General features: G+C 53.6%; 1 protein-coding gene across 1 annotated transcript in view; it reads right to left on the reverse strand.

Annotated features, from left to right (window-relative positions):
- Nucleotides 1-20,362, reverse strand: part of LOC139237996 (rho GTPase-activating protein SYDE1-like) — a 116,117-nt gene that overhangs the window by 18,663 nt on the left and 77,092 nt on the right. Inside the window, exons 4-6 of the mRNA XM_070867381.1 lie at nt 19,994-20,223; nt 18,597-18,723; nt 10,275-10,453 (exon numbers count right to left, since the gene is read on the reverse strand). Of these exons, the coding sequence (XP_070723482.1) occupies nt 10,275-10,453; nt 18,597-18,723; nt 19,994-20,223 (536 nt within the window). The remainder of the gene's footprint in view (nt 1-10,274; nt 10,454-18,596; nt 18,724-19,993; nt 20,224-20,362) is intronic.

Consider the following 20,362-nt stretch of genomic DNA (forward strand, 5'->3'; position numbering starts at 1 on the left):
GCATCCCAGAGCACGATGGCAGCGGGCTACAACGCACGGTTTGTGAGGAAAGTCTGCCATCGCTCTACTTTCGGACCAGCAGTGAGCAGTCCACATCACAACTCAGCAGCAAGACTTCCCGGCTGTGTCTGTGGCTGGGACCTCTGCAGGAGCACTGCATTCCAATTTGTAAAAGAACGTGACCAGCAATTCCATTTTTCTGATTGCCTCCCAGTTCAAAGCAAGTGGTTACAGAAACATAGAAACATAGAAAATAGGTGCAGGAGTAGGTCATTCGGCCCTTCGAGCCTGCACCATCATTCAATAAGATCATGGCTGATCATTCACCTCAGTACCCCTTTCCTGTTTTCTCTCCATACCCCTTGATCCCTTTAGCCGTAAGGGCCATATCTAACTCCCTCTTGAATATGTCTAACGAACTGGTCTCAACAACTTTCTGCGGTAGAGAATTCCACAGTTTAACAATTCTCTGGGTGAAGAAGTTTCTCATCATCTCGGTCCTAAATGGCTTACCCCTTATCCTTAGACTGTGACCCCTGGTTCTGGACTTCCCCAACATCGGGAACATTCTTCCTGCTTCTAACCTATCCAATCCTGTCAGAATTTTATATGTTTCTATGAGATCCCCTCTCATTCTTCTAAACTCCAGTGAATACAGGCCCAGTTTGTTATATATGTGGACTTGTAGTTACCCTGTAGAGCCACTAGAGGGCTCATCCCCTGGAGTCTCAAGGGATCCCATAATCCCTTGGGAGCACAGGTATTTAAGGAAGCTTCACAGGTTGGAGAGGCACTCTGGAAACCTGCAATAAAAGATTAAGGTCACACTTTACTTTGAGCTCACAGTGTTCAGTCTGACTCTTTCTCCGTACTCTACAACTGGCATCGAAATACAGATAGCGAACCCAAAGATGCAGAGAACAGTGGGCATTCTGGAGAAATTGTCGGAGGAGGATGATTGGGAAACTTTTGTGGAGCGACTCGACCAATGCTTCGTGGTCAACGAACTAGATGGGGAAGAGAGCACTGCCAAACGAAGGGCGATCTCCTCAACTTCTGTAGGGCACCAACGTACGGCCTCATGAAGAATCTGCTCACTCCAGCGAAACCCACGGAGAAATCATACGATGATTTGTGCACACTGGTCGGAGAGCATTTGAACCCGAAGGAAAGCATTCTGATAGCAAGGAACCGGTTCTACACCTACAAAAGGTCTGAAGGCCAGGAAGTGGTGAGTTATGTCGCCGAGCTAAGACGCCTTGCAGGACATTGCAAATTTGAAGGACATTTGGAGCATATGCTCAGAGACTTTTTCATACTTGGCATTGGCCACAAAACCATACTTCGCAAACTTTTAACTGTAGAGACCCCAACCTTGAGTAAGGCCATAGTGATAGCCCAGGCATTCATTGCCACCAGTGACAATACGACGCAAATCACTCAGCACACAAGTGCTGCTACAAGTACTGTGAACAAAGTGATGTTTTTGAATCGTAACATACAGGGCAGGTCACACATACCTGCAGCTGCATGTCTGCAGATGTCTCAGAGTCCACCATCAAGGGTGATGAATGCAAGGCCATTAACACCTTGTTGGCGCTACGGGGGTAATCATTGTTTCCATTCATACTGATTCAAAGAGTACGTTTGCAAGGGCTGTGGAATAATGGGACATCTCCGAGTGTGCAGGCGAGCTGCAAAGCCTGTTAAATCTGCAAACCACCATATTGCAGAGGAAGACAGATCCACGGAGGATTATGACGAACCAGAGCCTCAGACAGAGGAGGCAGAGGTACATGGGGTGCACACATTCACCACAAATTGTCCCCCGATAATGCTGAATGTTGAACTAAATGGACTCCCGGTGTCAATGGAGCTGGACACGGGTACGAGCCAGTCCATCATGGGCAAAAAGACTTTCGAAAGGTTGTGGTGCAACAAGGCCTCAAGGCCAGTCTTAACTCCAGTTCGCAAGAAACTAAGAACTTACACAAAAGAACTGATTCCTGTAATCGGCAGTGCTACCGTAAAGGTCTCCGATGATGGAACGGTACACAAGCTACCACTCTGGGTGGTACCGGGTGATAGTCCCATGCTGCTCGGCAGTAGCTGGCTGGGAAAGATACGCTGGAACTGGGACGACGTCCGAGCGCTATCGCCCGCTGACAACACTTCATGTGCACAGGTCTTAAACAAATTTCCTTCACTGTTCGAACCAGGCATCGGGAAATTCCAAGGAGCAAAAGTGCAGATCCACCTAATTCCGGGGGCACGACCCATCCATCACAAGGCGAGAGCAGTACCGTACATGATGAAAGAAAGGGTAGAGATCGAGCTAGACCGGCTGCAAAGAGAGGGCATCATTTCACCGATCGAGTTCAGCAAGTGGGCCAGTCCTATTGCCCCAGTCCTCAAGGGAGACGGCACCGTCAGAATCTGTGGTGATTACAAAGTAACTACCAATCGTTTCTCCCTGCAGGATCAATACCCACTACCAAAGACAGACGACCTCTTTGCAATGCTGGCGGGAGGAAAGACGTTCACAAAGCTGGATGTGACTTCAGCCTACATCACGCAGGAACTGGAGAAATCATCGAAGGCCCTCACCTGCATCAACATGCACAAAAGTCTTTTTTTTTTTTTTATAACAGATGCCCATTTGGAATCCGATCAGCGGCGGCGATATTCAAGAGAAACATGGAAAGTTTACTGAAGTCGGTCCCACACACCGTGGTCTTCCAGAAGACATCTTAGTCACAGGTCAGAACACAGTCGAGCACCTGCAGAACCTGGAGGAGGTTCTTATTCGACTCAACCGCGTGGGGCTCAGGTTAAAACACTCGAAGTGCGTTTTCCTGGCGCCTGAAGTGGAGTTCTTGGCAAGGAGGATTGCAACGGTCAGCATCAGGCCCACCAACGTGAAGACGGAGGCAATCGAGAACGCACCGAGGCCACAGAACATGACGGAGCTGCGGTAGTTTCTGGGACTCTTCAACACTTTGGTAACTTCTTACCAGGTCTCAGCACACTGTTAGAACCACTACATGTCTTAGTACGAAAAGGGGGGGAATGGGTTTGGGGCAAAAGCCAAGAAAATGCCTTTGTAAAAGCGAGAAAATTGTTATGCTCAAACAAATTGCTTGTGTTGTATGATCCATGTAAACATTTGGCACTATGATGCGTTGTCATATGGCGTCGGGTGTGTATTGCAACAAGTTAATGATTTCGGGAAACTGCTTATGCATCCAGGAATTGGTCTAAGGCTGAGAGAGCCTACAGCATGATTGACAAAGAAGCATTAGCGTGTGTCTATGGGGTAAAGAAAATGCATCAATGCCTGTTCGAATTGGAAACTGATCATAAGCCCCTTATATCCCTATTTTCCGAGAGTAAAGGGATAAATACCAAAACATCAGCCCGCATCCAGAGATGGGCGGTCACGTTGTTCGCATACAACTATGCCATCCGCCACGGGCCAGGCACAGAAAACTGCGCCGATGCTCTCAGTCGGCTGCCATTGCCCACCACGAGGGTGGAAATGGCACAGCCCGCAGATCTAGCCATGGTTATGGAAGCATTTTAGAGTCAGCAATCACCCGTCACTGCCCGGCAGATCAGAACCTGGACAAGCCAGGACCCCTTATTATCTCTAGTCAAAAGCTGTGTGCTTCACGGGAGCTGGTCCAGTGTCCCAGTGGAAATGCAGGAAGAAATAAAGCCGTTCCAATGGCGAAAAGATGTCATATCGGCCCTGTAAATGTCTATATAGGCAGACTGCCTTCTGTGGGGCAATCGAGTAGTGGTCCCCAAGAAGGGCAGAGACACCTTCATCAATGACCTCCACAGTACCCACCTAGGCATTATAATGATGAAAGCGATAGCCAGATCCCACGTGTGGTGGCCTGGTATTGATGCGGACTTAGAGTCCTGCATTCACAGATGTAATACATGCTCGTAGTTAAGCAATGTACCCAGGGAGGTGCTGCTATGTTTATGGTCTTGGCCCTCCAAACCGTGGTCTAAGGTACACATTGACTATTCAGGCCCGTTCTTGGGTAAAATGTTCCTTGTGGTTGTTGATGCGTACTCCAAGTGGATTGAATGTGAGATAATGTCGGCTCTCATGTCCGCTGCCACTACTGAAAGCCTGCGGGCCATGTTTGCCACACACGGCTTACCCGATGTCCTGGTGAGCAACACTGGGCCATGTTTTACCAGTGCTGAGTTCAAAGAATTCATGACCCGTAACGGGATCAAACATGTCACATCTGCCCCGTTTAAATGGTCAGGCAGAGAGACCAGTGCAAACCATCAAGCAAGGCTTGAAGAGGGTAACAGAAGGCTCACTGCAGACTCGCCTATCCCGAGTCCTGCTTAGCTACCGCATGAGACCCCACTCACTCACTGGGATCCTACCTGCTGAACTCCTCATGAAAAGAGCACTTAAGACAAGGCTCTCGTCCGTTCACCCTGATCTACATGAACAGGTAGAAAGCAGGCGGCTTCAACAAAGTGCATATCATGATCGCGCAAATGTGTCACGCGAGATTGAAATCAATGATCCTATTTGTATTAAATTATGGACAAGGTCCCAAGTGGCTTCCTGGCATTGTCGTGGCCAAAGAGGGGAGCAGGGTGTTTCGGGTAAAACTTTTAAATGGACTCATTCATCGGAAAAACTTGGACCAAATCAAACTCAGATTCATGGACTATCCTGAGCAACCCACCTTGGACACTATTTTTTTTGATCCCCCAACATACACACCAGTGGCAACCGGCACCACGGTTGACCACGAAGCAGAACCCATCACCCACAGCAGCCCTGCAGGGCCCAACACACCAGGCAGCCCAACAAGACGAGCTGCAAAGCAGCCCAGCGAGGGTCCAACAAATGATTCAACAACACCAGCTTTCACACCGAGACGATCAACCAGGGCAAGAAGGGGCCCAGACCAACTCACATTGTAAACAGTTACACGATTGACTTTGGGGTGGCGGAGGAGGGGGTTGTTGTTATATATGTGGACTTGTATTTACTCTGTGCAGCCACAAGAGGGCTCATCCCCTGGAGTCTAAGGGATCCCATAATTCCTTAGGAGCACAGGTATTTAAGGAGGCTTCATAGGTTGGAGAGGCACTCTGGAGACCTGCAATAAAAAACTACGGTCACACTTTACTTTGAGCTCACAGTGTTCAGTCTGACTCTTTCGCCATACACTACAAGAAGCAAAGTATTTGTTCAATTGGTCTGCCATTTCCTTGTTTCCCATTATGAATTCCCCTGATTCTGACTGCAAGGGACCTACATTAGTCTTCACTAATCTTTTTCTCTTCACATATCTATAGAAGCTTTTGCAGTCAGTTTTTATGTTCCCAGCAAGCTTCCTCTCGTACTCTATTTTCCCCCTCCTAATTAAACCCTTAGTCCTCCTCTGCTGAATTCTAAATTTCTCCCAGTCCTCAGGTTTGCTGCTTTTTCTGGCCAATTTATATGCCTCTTCCTTGGATTTAACACTTTCCCTAATTTCCCTTGTTAGCCACGGTTGAGCCACCTTCCCTTTTTTATTCTTACGCCACTCAGGGATGTACAATTGTTGTAGTTCACCCATGTGATATTTAAATCTCTGCCATTGCCTATCCACCGTCAACCCTTTAAGTATCATTCTCCAGTTTATCCTAGCCAATTCACGTCTTATACCGTCAAAGTTTTCTTTCTTTAAGTTCAGATCCCTAGTCTCTGAATTAACTGTGTCACTCTCCATCTTAATGAAGAATTCTACCATATTATGGCCACTCTTCCCCAAGGGGCCCCGCACGACCAGATTGCTAAGTGAGCTTCCGACCACATATCTGCAGCATAACTAAGACCGCCTATTTCCACCTCCATAAAATCGCCCGTCTCCGCCTTTGCCTCAGCTCATCCACTGTTGAAGCCCTCATCCATGCCTTTGTTACTTCTGGACTTGACTATTCCAACGCACACCTGGCTGGCCTCCCACATTCTACCCTACGTAAACTAGAGGTGATCCAAAACTCGGCTGCCCGTGTCCAAACTCGCACCAAGTCCTGCTCACCCATCACCTTGTGCTCGCTGACCTACATTGGCTCCCGGTTAAACAATGTCTCGATTTTAAAATTCTCATCCTTGTTTACAAATCTCTCCATGGCCTCCCTATCTCTGTAATCTCTTCCAGCCCCACAAACCCTCCCCCCACCCCCCCGCGAAGTCTGCATTCCTCTAATCCTGCCCTCTTGAGCATCCGATTATAATCGTTCAATCATCAGTGGACATGCCTTCTGTTGCCTGGGCCCCAAGCTCTGGAACTCCCTCCCTAAATCTCTCCGCTTCTCTTTCCTCCTTCAAGACTCTCCTTAAAACCTCTTTGACCAAGCTTTTGGTCGTCTGTATTAATTTCTACTTATGCAGCTCGGTGACAACATTTTTATCGCAGAATACTCCTGTGAAGCGCCTTGGGACGTTTTATTACATTAAAGGCGCTATATAAATACAAGTTGTTGTTGCTAGCTATCCAATTGAAGACTTCTTTTTAAATTGTGGAAAAAAATAAAACACCCTCAGGTTTAGCACGGGCAGCATACCTGGAACAAACCTTTACACACATGGGGTTATTCGAACATGCAGCACATTACCACAAGAGGGCAAGGAACTTGCATAAAAGAGGAGAGATACTGAAGGGGCGGGGAAAGAGCTGGGAACTGGTAATGCAGGAGCCACATCCAATGTGGAGTCAGCACCATGGGCCAAATGGACTCCTTCAGTGTCATCTGTGGCTCAGTGGGCAGCACTCTCACCCTGGAGTTAGAAGGTCATGGGTTCAAGCTCCGAGCACAGTATCCAGGCTGACACTCCAAGTGCAGTGCTGAGGGGGCGTTGCATTGTTGGAGGTGCCGTCTTTCAGATGAGACGTTAAACCGAGGCCCCGTCTGCTCTCTCAGGATCCCATGGCACTATTTGGAAGAAGAGCAGGGGAGTTCTCCCAGAGTCTTGGCCAATATTTATCCCTCAACCAAGATCACTAGAAACAGATTATCTGGTCAATATCACGTTGCTGTTGGTGGGAGCTTGCTGTGCACAAATTTGCGGCTGCGTTTCTTACATCATCATCATTATAGGTAGCCCCTCGAAATAGAGGAAGATTTGCTTCCACTCTAAAAATGAGTTCTTGGTGTACAGTCCAATACAGGTATTACAGTCCCTGTCACAGGTGGGACAGACAGTGGTTGAAGGAAAGGGTGGGTGGGGAGTCCGGTTTGCCGCACGTTCCTTCCGCTGCCTGCGCTTGGTTTCTGCATGCTCTCGGCGACGAGACTCGAGGTGCTCAGCGCCCTCCCGGATGCACTTCCTCCACATAGGGCAGTCTTTGGCCAGGTGTCGGTGGGGTTATTGCATTTTATCAAGGAGGCTTTGAGGGTGTTCTTGAAACGTTTCCTCTGTCCACCTGGGGCTTGCTTGCCATGCAGGAGTTCTGAGTAGAGCGCTTGCTTTGGGAGTCTCGTGTCGGGCATGCGGACAATGTGGCCCGCCCAGCGTTTCCTACATTACAACAGTGACTGCACTCCAAAAGTACTTCACTGGCTGTAAAGCGCTTCGTTTAGCAGAAAGGAGAAACTTCAGTGTCAGATCCCAGTGACAGAATTTGCATCCTGGTTGATTCTTTTTACAAAATGTATGTGAAGAATGTCCTTCAGGGAAGGAAATCTGCCGTCCTTACCCGTTCTGGGCCTATATGTGATTCCAGTCTCCCAGCAAGCCACTCATTTATATCCAGATCAACTGGGGATGGGCAATAAATGCCGGCCTTGCCAGCAACACCCACATCCGGAGAATTATTAATAAAACCCGTCCTGGACCGGGCCCAAGCGCTATTATTTTATGCCCGAGCCTCGACAATGGATCTTGTCCTTACCCAAAGCCCACGCGGGGATTTCACTGAGTAATGCTGAGGAGCAGGAACCCTGACCAATTCTCCCCTCCAAACATAGGGGGTGCTCTGAAATGGCCCAGCAAGCCTTTGAAGTCAAATCACAATGAAGAATAGGACTGCAGCGGTTAAAGGAGCCCCCTCCCCCCAGCATCAAGGACGATTAGGGGTGGGCAATAAATGCTGGCCTTGTCCCGCTCACCCATCACCCCTGTGATCGCTGACCTACATTGACTTCCGATGAAGCAATGCCTTGATTTCAAAATTCTCATCCTTGTTTTCAAATCCCTCCCATGGTTCATGGGGATCCAGTACAAATGTAACATCTCTCTCTGCCACAATACATGTGTACAGTAGTGTCAGGCAGGTTTGAAAATGATAAAAGATTTGTAAAGTGTTAATAGTGAAAGATTGTGCCCACAGGTTGGCGAATCAGACACAGACACAGGATCATCACTGGAAGAATGAAAGCAGGAAGTCAGCACAAATCCTTTCACACTGAGGATTATCAGATCAGGGAATGCTGTACCATGAGGGTGCTACTGAGGCTGACACACCATCATTTAAAAGGAAATTGGATAAGGATTTGAAAAAGAAAATTATAAAAGAATCTCCCTGCAGTCTACAGCTTTCTTCTACATTATCAACCACACACCCATTTTTTTGTATTATCTGCAAACTAACTTGCCACTTTGCCCTGGATCCCATGGGCTTCTACTTTCATGACCAGTCTGCCATGTGACCTTATCAAAAGCCTTGCTAAAATCCATATACATTACACTAAATGCACTACCCTCATTGACCCACCTTGTTATCTCCTCAAAAAATTTGATCAAGTTAGTCAGACACGACCTTCCCTTAACAAATCCTATGCTGACTGTCCTTGATTAATCCGTGTCTTTCTAAACGTAGACTTATCTTGTCCCTCAGAATTTTTTCCAATAATTTTCCCACCACCGAGGTTAGGCTGACTGGCCTGTAATTACTCGGTCTATCCCTTTCTCCCTTTTTAAACGATGGTACAATGTTAGCAGTGCTCCAGTCCTCTGGCACCATACCTGTAGCCAGAGACAACTGGAAAATGATGGTCAGAGCCTCTGCTATATCTTCTTTTGCTTCTCTCAACAGCCTGGATATATTTCATCCAGGACTCACGATTTATCCACTTTCAAAGATGCTAAACCCCTTAATACTTCATCTCTCACTATATTTATCTCATCTAATATTTCACACTCCTCCTCCTCAACGACAATGTCTGCATCGTCCCTCTCTTTTGTGAAGACAGACGCCAAGTATTCATCAAGAACCATAGCCACATCTTCTGCATCCACGCACAGGTTACCCTCATGGTCTCGAATAAAGCCTACTCAATCTTTAGTTATCTTCTTGTTCTTTATATATTTATAAAACATCTTTGGGTTTCCCTTGATTTTACTTACTCTTTGCTTTCCTAACTTCACCCCTGCACTTTCTATGTTCCCCTGGGCTTTCTGCAGTAATTAGCTCGTGGTATCTGACATAAGCTTCCCTTTTTCACTTTATCCTACCCTGGATGCCCCTTGACATCCAGGGGGCTCTAGATACGGGAGTCCCACCCTTTTTCTGTGTGGGAACATACTTGCTCTGAACCCTCACTATCTCCCCCTTGAATGCCTCCCACTGCTCTGACACTGATTTACCTTCAAGTAGCTGTTTCCAGTCCACTTTGGGTAAATCACATCTCGTACAGTGTCTTAATAAGATTGGCCTTTCTCCAATTGAGAATTTTTACTCCTGGTCTACCTTTGTCCTTTTCCATAACTACGCTAAATCTAACTGAATTATGATCACTACAACCAAAATGCTCTCCCACTGATACCCCTTCCAACTCCCCACCTTCATTCCTTCGAATCAAGTCCAGAACCACCCACTCTCTTGTTGGGATTGATATGTACTGGCTAGAAAAGTTCTCCTGAATGCATTTTAAGAATTCAGCTCACTCTATACCTTTCACACTGATTCTAACCCAGTTAATATTGGCAAAGTTGAAATTCCCTACTATTACTGCCCTATTGTTATTGCACTTCTCAGAAATTTGCCAATATATTTTTTCTTCTAACTCCCCCTGTTTATTTGGGGGTCTATAGTACTCTGCCAGCAGTGTGATCGCCCCTTTTTTCTTCTTCAGTTTAACCCATACGGCCTCATTTGATGATCCTTGTAACATATCATCCCTCCTCACTGTCAGGTTGCGTCTTTAAGCAATATTGCGACCGCTCTCCTTTTTGAACAGAGTGAGGCTCCCACAGGAAAGTGGGGCTGCTGGTTGCTGCTGGGCTGGTGTGGTGTTACCTTCTCGGGATCAGGCAGGCAGTCAAGCAGAGCCACCGTGTGGGCGGGACTGGGGATGGCCTCGGGAACGCCCATTGTCATCTTCAAGGGCCACATGGCCGTGGCCTCCAGCACCGCCTCGTACAGTGTCTTTGTGATGAGGGGAGATGGGAGCTCCCGAAGGTAGTCCTTCAGGATGCCTGTGGAAGTGGCAGAGGCCGAGAGTCAGATCTAAAATCACTAGTAGAATAATGCACCCAATATACGGTCACGTGGGGACAGGCAATAATCGAGGAGCCCAGCTCCCCGCTCCACCCCTTGTGCCTGTGTTAATTCTTGTGTTCACAACCTGACCTGGGATTAATTGGGTGGAAGGGGGGGGCGGTCACAGGGGAGACCGGGAAGGGGAGAGGGGGCTTGGGGGGGTATGGGAGGCGGGGTGCGGGTGTGCAGGGAGATAGGGGGAGGAAAGAGATACAGGTGGGTGGGGCGGGGGGGGAGAGAAGTGAGACAGGGTGGAGGGGCAGGGAGAGGAGGGTATGGGTGTACAGAGAGATGGGGGGGGGGGCGGGAAAGAGAGAGAGTCGGGTGGGGGGCAGGGAGAGGGTGGGGGGGATGCGGGGGAGTAAAGAGAGACAGGTGGGTGGGGCAGAGAGATGGCGGGCCCGGGCATGCAAGGAGATGGTGTGGGGGGAGGGGGGAGAGAGAGATGGGGGCGGGCAGGGAGAGAGTCGAGTGGGGAGGCAGGGAGAGGGGGGATGGGATGTGGGAAAAGATGGGTGGGGGGGTGTGGGTGTGTAGTGAGACGGATGGGGGGGGGAGGGGAGAAGAGAACAGGGGGGCTCAAGAGGAAGACCTGGGAGGGGGGAGAAAATGGGGATATGTATTCAATATATTTATTTCCTTTATTTATGTTTTTTTCCAAACCCAAAGCGATATGATTACTGCAAACAACAGCCCCTTGTGCAAGGACTGCTGTATAGAGCAAGTTTGAAGGGAGGTTGTAAATAAAGTTAAACACATATTAAACACATTTTGGTAGCAGAGTGCAACTGCATTAGTAGTTGGTAAAAAAAAATTCCGATTAGTTTAAGATTTTAAGTTTTATACAATTCTTAGCCTCTGCTTTAAAATTCCAACAGGCTGATAATAAAGGACAATGTTTGTCGCAGATTATTATAGCAGGATTTTAATTTGAAGGAAGCAGATTTATCCGTCTGCAGGAACCACACGACACTTCACCCTGGGACTATCTCGCTGTGGCGAAGTCCTCCTCTCCCTCAGTCCCTCGCCCAACTCACAGCCGCACCATCACGTCCGGCTCACTGTGGCCAACATCACAGGACAACACCTGGGAGAACAAGCTCGAGGAGGAATCGGATTCCTCTGATGGCCCTAGTTCTGGAACTCAGAACTGTTCTGGCTGCACCACGGCCACCTACAGGGCAGGACCAGTTGCAGTCTAACAACAACAACTTGTGTTTATAAAGCACCTTTAACGTAGTAAAACGTCCCAAGGCGCTTCACAGCAGTGTTAGAAAACAAAACAAAAAAAATGTGACTCCATTTGAAAAAATTTGAGCCGCATAAGAAGAAATTACGGCAGGTGACCAAAAGCTTGGTCAAAAAAGTAGATTTTAAGGAGCGTCTTGAGGAAAGAGAGGTAGAGAGGCGGAGAGGTTTAGGGAGGGAGTTCCAGGGCTTGGGTCCAGGCAACAGAAGGCACGGCCACCAATGGTTGAGTGATTATAATCAGGGATGCTCAAGAGGGCAGAATTAGAGGAGCGCAAATATTCCGGGGCGTTGTGGGGCTGGAGGAGATTACAGAGATAGGGAGGGGTGTAGGGCCATGGAGGGATTTGTAAACAAGGATGAGAATTTTGAAATCGAGGCATTGCTTAACTGGGAGCCAATGTAGGTCAGCGAGCACAGGGGGTGATGGGTGAGTGGGACACGGGCAGCCAAGTTTTGGATCACCTCAAGTTTACGTAGGGTAGAATGTGGGTGGCCAGCCAGGAGTGCATCGGAATAGTCAAGTCTCGAGGTAACAAAGGCACGGATGAGGGTTTCAGCAGCAGATCAGCTGAGGCAAGGACGGAGACGGGTGATGTTACGGAGGTGGAAAGAGGCGGTTTTAGTTATGCTGCAGATATGTGGCCGGGAGCTCATTTCAGGGTCAAATATGACGCCAAGATTGTGAACAGTGTGGTTCAGACTCAGACAGGAGCTGGGGAGAGGGATGGAGTCGGTGGTTAGGGATATTTAATTGGAGAGAATTTCTGTTCATCCAGTACTGGATGTCGGATAAGCAGTCTGACAATTTAGAGACTGTGGATCACAAGGGCAAACCTCAATCACAAGGTCAAACTCAACGGAGCATGAAGGGATGGTCATCCATCAACTGGAACAAGTGATGACCCACAGGACTGACAAACGCAGCACGAAACCAGCATTTCCATCGTTCAACCTCAACTTGAGTTGTCAAAGACCTGCATTTCTATAGCACCTTTAATGACCTCAGGATGTCCAAAGCGCTTTACAGCCAATGAAGTACTTTTTGAAGTGTACTCACTGTTGTAATGTGGGAAACGTGGCAGCCAATTTGCGCACAGCAAGCTCCCACAAACAGCAATTTGATAATGACCAGATAATCTGTTTTAGTGATGTTGATTGAGGGATAAATATTGACCATGGGATCTTTTACGTTGCAGACAGGGCCTCGGTTTAACGTCTCGTCTGCTGACCATCGCCGGGCCCCCCATCGCCCACTGACCATCACCAGGCCCCCCATCGCCCACTGACCATCACCAGGCCCCCCATCGCCCTCTGACCATCACCAGGCCCCCCATCGCCCACTGACCATCGCCGGGCCCCCGTCTCTCGCTGGCCATCACCAGGCCCCCCATCGCCCACTGACCATCACCAGGCCCCCCATCGCCCACTGACCATCACCAGGCCCCCCATCGCCCACTGACCATCACCAGGCCCCCCATCGCCCACTGACCATCACCGGGCCCCCCATCGCCCACTGACCATCACCGGGCCCCCCATCGCCCACTGACCATCACCAGACCCTCCCATCGCCCACTGACCATCGCCGGGCCCCCCATCGCCCACTGACCATCACCAGGCCCCCCATCGCCCACTGACCATCACCGGGCCCCCCATCGCCCACTGACCATCACCAGGCCCCCCATCGCCCACTGACCATCGCCGGGCCCCCCATCGCCCACTGACCATCACCGGGCCCCCCATCGCCCACTGACCATCACCAGGCCCCCCATCGCCCACTGACCATCGCCGGGCCCCCCATCGCCCACTGACCATCACCAGGCCCCCCATCGCCCACTGACCATCGCCGGGCCCCCCATCGCCCACTGATCATCACCAGGCCCCCCATCGTCCGCTGACCATCGCCGGGCCCCCCATCGCCCACTGACCATCGCCGGGCCCCCGTCTCTCGCTGACCATCACCAGGCCCCCCATCGCCCACTGACCATCACCAGGCCCCCCATCGCCCACTGACCATCACCAGGCCCCCCATCGCCCACTGACCATCGCCGGGCCCCCCATCGCCCACTGACCATCACCAGGCCCCCCATCGCCCACTGACCATCACCAGGCCCCCCATCGCCCACTGACCATCACCAGGCCCCCCATCGCCCACTGACCATCACCAGGCCCCCCATCGCCCACTGACCATCACCGGGCCCCCCATCGCCCACTGACCATCACCAGGCCCCCCATCGCCCACTGACCATCACCAGGCCCCCCGTCTCTCGCTGACCATCACCGGGCCCCCCATCGCCCACTGACCATCACCAGGCCCCCCATCGCCCACTGACCATCACCAGGCCCCCCATCGCCCACTGACCATCACCAGGCCCCCCATCGCCCACTGACCATCACCAGGCCCCCCGTCTCTCGCTGACCATCACCGGGCCCCCCATCGCCCACTGACCATCACCAGGCCCCCCATCGCCCACTGACCATCACCAGGCCCCCCATCGCCCACTGACCATCACCAGGCCCCCCATCGCCCACTGACCATCACCAGGCCCCCCGTCTCTCGCTGACCATTGCCGGGCCCCCCATCGCCCACTGACCATTGCTGGGCCCCCCATCGCCCACTGACCATCACCAGGCCCCCCATCGCCCACTGACCATCGCCGGGCCCCCCATCGCCCACTGACCATCGCCAGGCCCCCCATCGCCCACTGACCATCGCCGGGCCCCCCATCGCCCAATGACCATCACCAGGCTCCCCAACTCTCGCTGACCATCGCCGGGCCCCCCATCTCCCGCTGACCATCACCAGGCCCCCTGTCTCTCGCTGACCATTGCCAGGCCCCCCATCGCCCACTGACCATCACCGAGCTCCCCATCGCCCACTGACCATCACCAGACCCCCCATCGCCCAATGACCATCACCAGGCTCCCCAACTCTCGCTGACCATCGCCGGGCCCCCCATCGCCCACTGACCATTGCCGGGCCCCCCATCGCCCACTGACCATCACCGTGCAACCCCATCGCCCACTGACCATCACCGAGCTCCCCATTGCCCACTGACCATTGCCATGCCCCCCGTCCCCGCTGACCATTGCCGTGCCCCCTGTCTCTCGCTGGCCATCACCAGGCCCCCATCCCCCGCTGACCATCACCGTGCCCCCTGTCCCCCGCTGACCATCACCGTGCCCCCCGTCTCTCGCTGACCATCACCAGGCCCCCCATCCCCCGCTGACCATCACCGGGCCCCCCATCTCCCGCTGACCATCACTGGGCCCCCCCCCCGTCCCCCTGCTGACCATTGCCGTGCCCCCCGTCTCTCGCTGACCATTGCCGTGCCCCCCATCCCCCGCTGACCATCACCATGCCCCCCCGTCTCTCGCTGACCATCACCAGGCCCCCCGTCTCTCGCTGACCATCACCATGCCCCCCGTCTCTCGCTGACCATCGCCGTGCACCCCGTCTCTCGCTGACCATCACCGGGCCCCCCATCTCTCGCTGACCATTGCCGTGCCCCACGTCCCCCGCTGACCATCACCGGGCCCCCCGTCTCTCGCTGACCATCACCATGCCCCCCGTCTCTCGCTGACCATTGCCGTGCCCCCCGTCTCTCGCTGACCATCACCGGGCCCCCCGTCTCTCGCTGACCATTGCCGTGCCCCACGTCCCCCGCTGACCATCACCGGGCCCCCCATCCCCCGCTGACCATCACCGTGCCCCCCATCCCCCGCTGACCATCACCGGGCCCCCCGTCTCTCGCTGACCATCACCGGGCCCCCCCATCTCTCGCTGACCATTGCCGTGGCCCCCGTCCCCCGCTGACCATTGCCGTGCCCCCCGTCTCTCGCTGACCATTGCCGTGCCCCCCGTCTCTCGCTGACCATCACCGGGCCCCCCGTCTCTCGCTGACCATTGCCGTGCCCCACGTCCCCCGCTGACCATCACCGGGCCCCCCATCCCCCGCTGACCATCACCGTGCCCCCCGTCTCTCGCTGACCATCACCAGGCCCCCCATCCCCCGCTGACCATCACCGGGCCCCCCATCTCCCGCTGACCATCACCGGGCCCCCCCCCGTCCCCCTGCTGACCATTGCCGTGCCCCCGTCTCTCGCTGACCATTGCCGTGCCCCCCATCCCCCGCTGACCATCACCATGCCCCCCCGTCTCTCGCTGACCATCACCAGGCCCCCCGTCTCTCGCTGACCATCGCCGTGCCCCCGTCTCTCGCTGACCATCACCAGGCCCCCCGTCTCTCGCTGACCATCACCATGCCCCCCGTCTCTCGCTGACCATCGCCGTGCACCCCGTCTCTCGCTGACCATTGCCGTGCCCCCGTCTCTCGCTGACCATTGCCGTGCCCCCCATCCCCCGCTGACCATCACCGGGCCCCCCATCTCTCGCTGACCATTGCCGTGCCCCCCGTCTCTCGCTGACCATCACCGTGCCCCACGTCTCTCGCTGACCATCACCGTGCCCCCCGTCTCTCGCTGACCATCACCGTGCCCCCCGTCTCTCGCTGACCATCACCAGGCTCCCCGTCTCTCGCTGACCATCACCGGGCCCCCCGTCTCTCGCTGACCATCACCAGGCTCCCCGTCTCTCGCTGACCATCACCGGGCCCCCCATCTCTCGCTGACCATCACCGTGCCCCCCGTCTCTCGCTGACCATCACCGGGCCCCCCATCTCTCGCTGACCATCACCGTGCCCCCCGTCTCTCGCTAACCATCACCGGGCCCCCCGTCTCTCGCTGACCATCACCGGGCCCCCCGTCTCTCGCTGACCATCACCGGGCCCCCCGTCTCTCGCTGACCATCACCGGGCCCCCCATCTCTCGCTGACCATCACCGTGCCCCCCGTCTCTCGCTGACCATCACCAGGCTCCCCGTCTCTCGCTGACCATCACCAGGCCCCCCTGTCCCCCGCTGACCATTGCCGTGCCCCCGTCTCTCGCTGACCATTGCCGGGCCCCTCGTCTCTCGCTGACCATCACCAGGCGCCCCCCCCGTCTCTCGCTGACCATTGCCGTGCTCCCCGTCTCCTGCTGACCATCACCAGGCCTCCCGTCTCTCGCTGACCATTGTCGTGCTCCCCATCTCCCGCTGACCATCACCAGGTCTCCCGTCTCTCGCTGACCATCACCAGGCCTCCCGTCTCTCGCTGACCGTTGCTGGGCCCCTCGTCTCTCGCTGACCTTTACTGGAGGCTTGTGCGTTTGGGAAACGGGTGAGAACAGGATCCACGTCGGCTGTGATTGGCCTCCCTTCCCACCCAACGCAGTCACAAGATACATACGGAAGGGGAGGCCATTTAACTCAAGTTTAACCAGTCTGAATAAAAAGCTACACGCCCAGTGTCCTGGACCAATATTTATCCCTCAATCAACAGAACAAAAACAGATTATCGGGTCATTATCATATTGCTGTGTGGGGGAGCTTGCTGTGCACAAGTTGGCTGCTGCATTTCCCACATTACAACAGTGACTACACTCCAAAAGTACTTCATTGGCTGTAAAGCGCTTTGAGACGTCCAGTGGTTGTGAAAGGCGCTATATAAATGCAAGTCTTTCTTTACATCTCTTGCCTCCTAAATGTAGCCAAGGCTTCGGACTCTGTATCCAAGCGTACTGTGGGAGCACCTTCAGCTCACGGACTGCAGCGGTTCCAGGTGGCAGCTCACCACCCCCTCGGGATGGGCAATAAATGCTGGCCTTGCCAGCAATGCCCACATCCTGAGGCCTGCCCAGAGACCATTGCAGTATCTGCAAAGATTATATAACAGTGCTGGGGATTAACCGTCACTACAAGACAGGGAGTCATTGGGTGGCCCACAGGCACAGGAGGACCAGCAGTCTGTGCCGATTTAGGACGGTCCCCTGCTGTCAGCCCATGCCCACTGGGACCGGGACTGGGACGGACAAACCCGTTTCACACAGGGCCTCACAGCCAACAGTTACACCATCCCAACTCAGACCCAGCTCACCCACAGCCCAGCCAGCTCCCCGGGAAATAACAACTTACGGAACTCCAGGTTCTCACACTTTCCAAACAGGACAGTTTATCTACTTCCATGTCCGGTTAAATCCGGTCAGTCACTGAGCATCTCCATCATAATAGCGTTTCAGCATTCACCAACGGGACAGAGGAAAGATACCCAATCAAGGTCTGCCAAAAAGCAGCAAGTCCCAGAGACACTGTCCTCAGGACCAGGAGTAACCCGGGGGGGTCCAATAGAGATATCTCTGGTCCCTATCCGGTGGCAGAAGGGTCAGTAACCAGAGGAAATAGATATAAGGCAATTGGCTGAAGAGCCATGGAGTGAAATGAGGAGAATATATTTTTTTACGCAGTAAGTTGTTGTGATCTGGAAAGCACCGGCTGGAATGCGGTGCAAGCAGATTCAACAGTAACCGGATAAATACTTGAAACGGAAACATTTGCATGGCTACGGGGAAAGAGCAGAGGGAGTGGGACTAACTGGATAGCTCCTTCAGAGAGAGAGCATAGACACGGAGGGCCGAATGACCTCCTCCTGTGCTGTACGATGGTGCTACGAGGACATCGCGCACCGTTCAGCCGATCACGGGCTGCGGGATCGTGACGTGAAGTCAGTGAATGAAGGCTTGGCCGAGAGTGGAGGGTCACTGCCCGCTGTGTCTGGGGTCAGAGGTGAAGGGGGGGTCAAAGATGAAGAGGGGTCAGAAGTGAAGGGGGAGTCAAAGGTGAAGTCAAAGGTGAAGAGGGGGTCAAAGGTGAAGAGGGGGTCAAAGGTGAAGGGCTCCCCCTGCCAGGATCCGCGCAGGGACAGGGTCAGAGGGCATTGCCGCCGCCCCGCTCACCTGTGATGACGTTGATGTCGGGGTAGATTCCCTCGGAGAGATCCACTGCCGCGCTATCACGCTCAAAAAAATCCCGCAGCTCCTTCTTCACTGCCGCCGACCCGCACAGGCGGTACACGCCCACAGCCTGACATCACACGCACGCACAAAGCACACGTTAGTCAAGGTGCACGGTGAAACCCTTGCACACAATCCCCAATCCCGCCGGGACACAGGAGCCCAGCAGCAGCCAGACAAACCCCACGGACCGCGAAGTCCATCAGACGGAACCCGGTGCTGACCCGGTAATCCGGGAGTGATCCCACTTCAGGAGCAGTGAAGGGGTTGGAGCAGCACGGGGAGCCCCACCCCACCCCACCCTCGGCGGTTAAAGCCAGCCCCACACACCTGGGGCCCGCTGTGAGACTTCGCCTGTACCCAGCACTGCAGCCCGCACCTTCACCTGTGTAGACCCAGTCACCCATACGCAGACCTCCCGGGTAAATAGCATCGAGACTGCTTGCAGAGCAGGTTTCAACTGTCCCGCAGCTTATTGGAGTATTTATTCACAGTTATTATTTTTAATATTTAAACAGCGAATGATTTATGGTCAATTCTCCGTCCCGCCGCTTTATTGGTAGGAATTTAAATGCTGCAGTGCTGGGATCTGCCAATAGAGGGAGCTCTCAATGCAGAGTCCCTCACTGCACCAACACAACATAGGGCCATTGATTCTCAACACATCTTCCCCACCAGCTAAAAACATCCCCAAATTACAGCCCAGGGCAGATACAGCACCCTCCCCCACAACCCCTTCCCCAGGGCAGATACAGCAACCCCCCCGCCCCCCTCCCACCCCCAGGGCAGATACAGCACCCACCCCCCCCCCCCCCCCAAGGGCATCACCACCTTCCTTCCCCCTTGCACCCCCGAGTGAAGCCACACACTCTCCCCGACTCCATCATCCCTACCCTCACCAAGCTCTACTGGCTTTCCATGCCTCAAAGAATCTCCATGGGCCTCGCCCCTCCCTACCTCCATGGGCCTCACCGCAATACCTCCACGGGCCTCGCCCCTCCCTACCTCCATGGGCCTCGCCCCTCCCTCACCTCCATGGGCCTCGCCCCTCCCTCAACTCCATGGGCATTGCTCCTCCCCCACCTCCATGGGCCTTGCCCCTCTCTACCTCCATGACATCCTCCAGCCCCGAGCGCTCCTCCAATCTTTCACCCCCTACTTCCTGCCACACCGCAATCAGTACCCAGGTCTTCAACCAACTTGGAAGTCCCCCCTCCATCATCTCTGCCTTGCCACCTCCCTCCGCCCCGTCAAAAATCTCAAGACCCATTCCCTCCTGCTCCACAATCCACCCTCCACAGAAATGCAAGTTTATCTGCACTACCACATCCGAGGCTCACCTTGAGGCCCCGTTTCTCGATCTCCGAGACACACTTCTGTATGAGCAGCGGCACCCTGGCCCCGGAGTGCTCCCGCTCCACCAGCTCACCGAGTTCCAGCCTGAAGACCTTGGGCTCTCGATGGTCATCGGCACAGCACAGCGGGACCTCCCACAGCTCCACGAGTGACACCTTCAGGTAGAGGACTCCCCGAGGCTCCAGCTTCATAGCCAGCTGGTGTGTGCGGGCACCTGGCAGGGAACACGTTTGTTAGGGGCATGCGACTGTGGGTGTATTATTGTGGGACATTGCAACAGGCTACAGAAAAATATATCCCGAGAGCGGACATGTTGGTGCTGCTCGGCAACGATTCAACACTTTCTCTTTTTT

Source organism: Pristiophorus japonicus, chromosome 24 (genome assembly GCF_044704955.1).
Source record: "Pristiophorus japonicus isolate sPriJap1 chromosome 24, sPriJap1.hap1, whole genome shotgun sequence".
NCBI classification, from domain to species: domain Eukaryota; kingdom Metazoa; phylum Chordata; class Chondrichthyes; family Pristiophoridae; genus Pristiophorus; species Pristiophorus japonicus.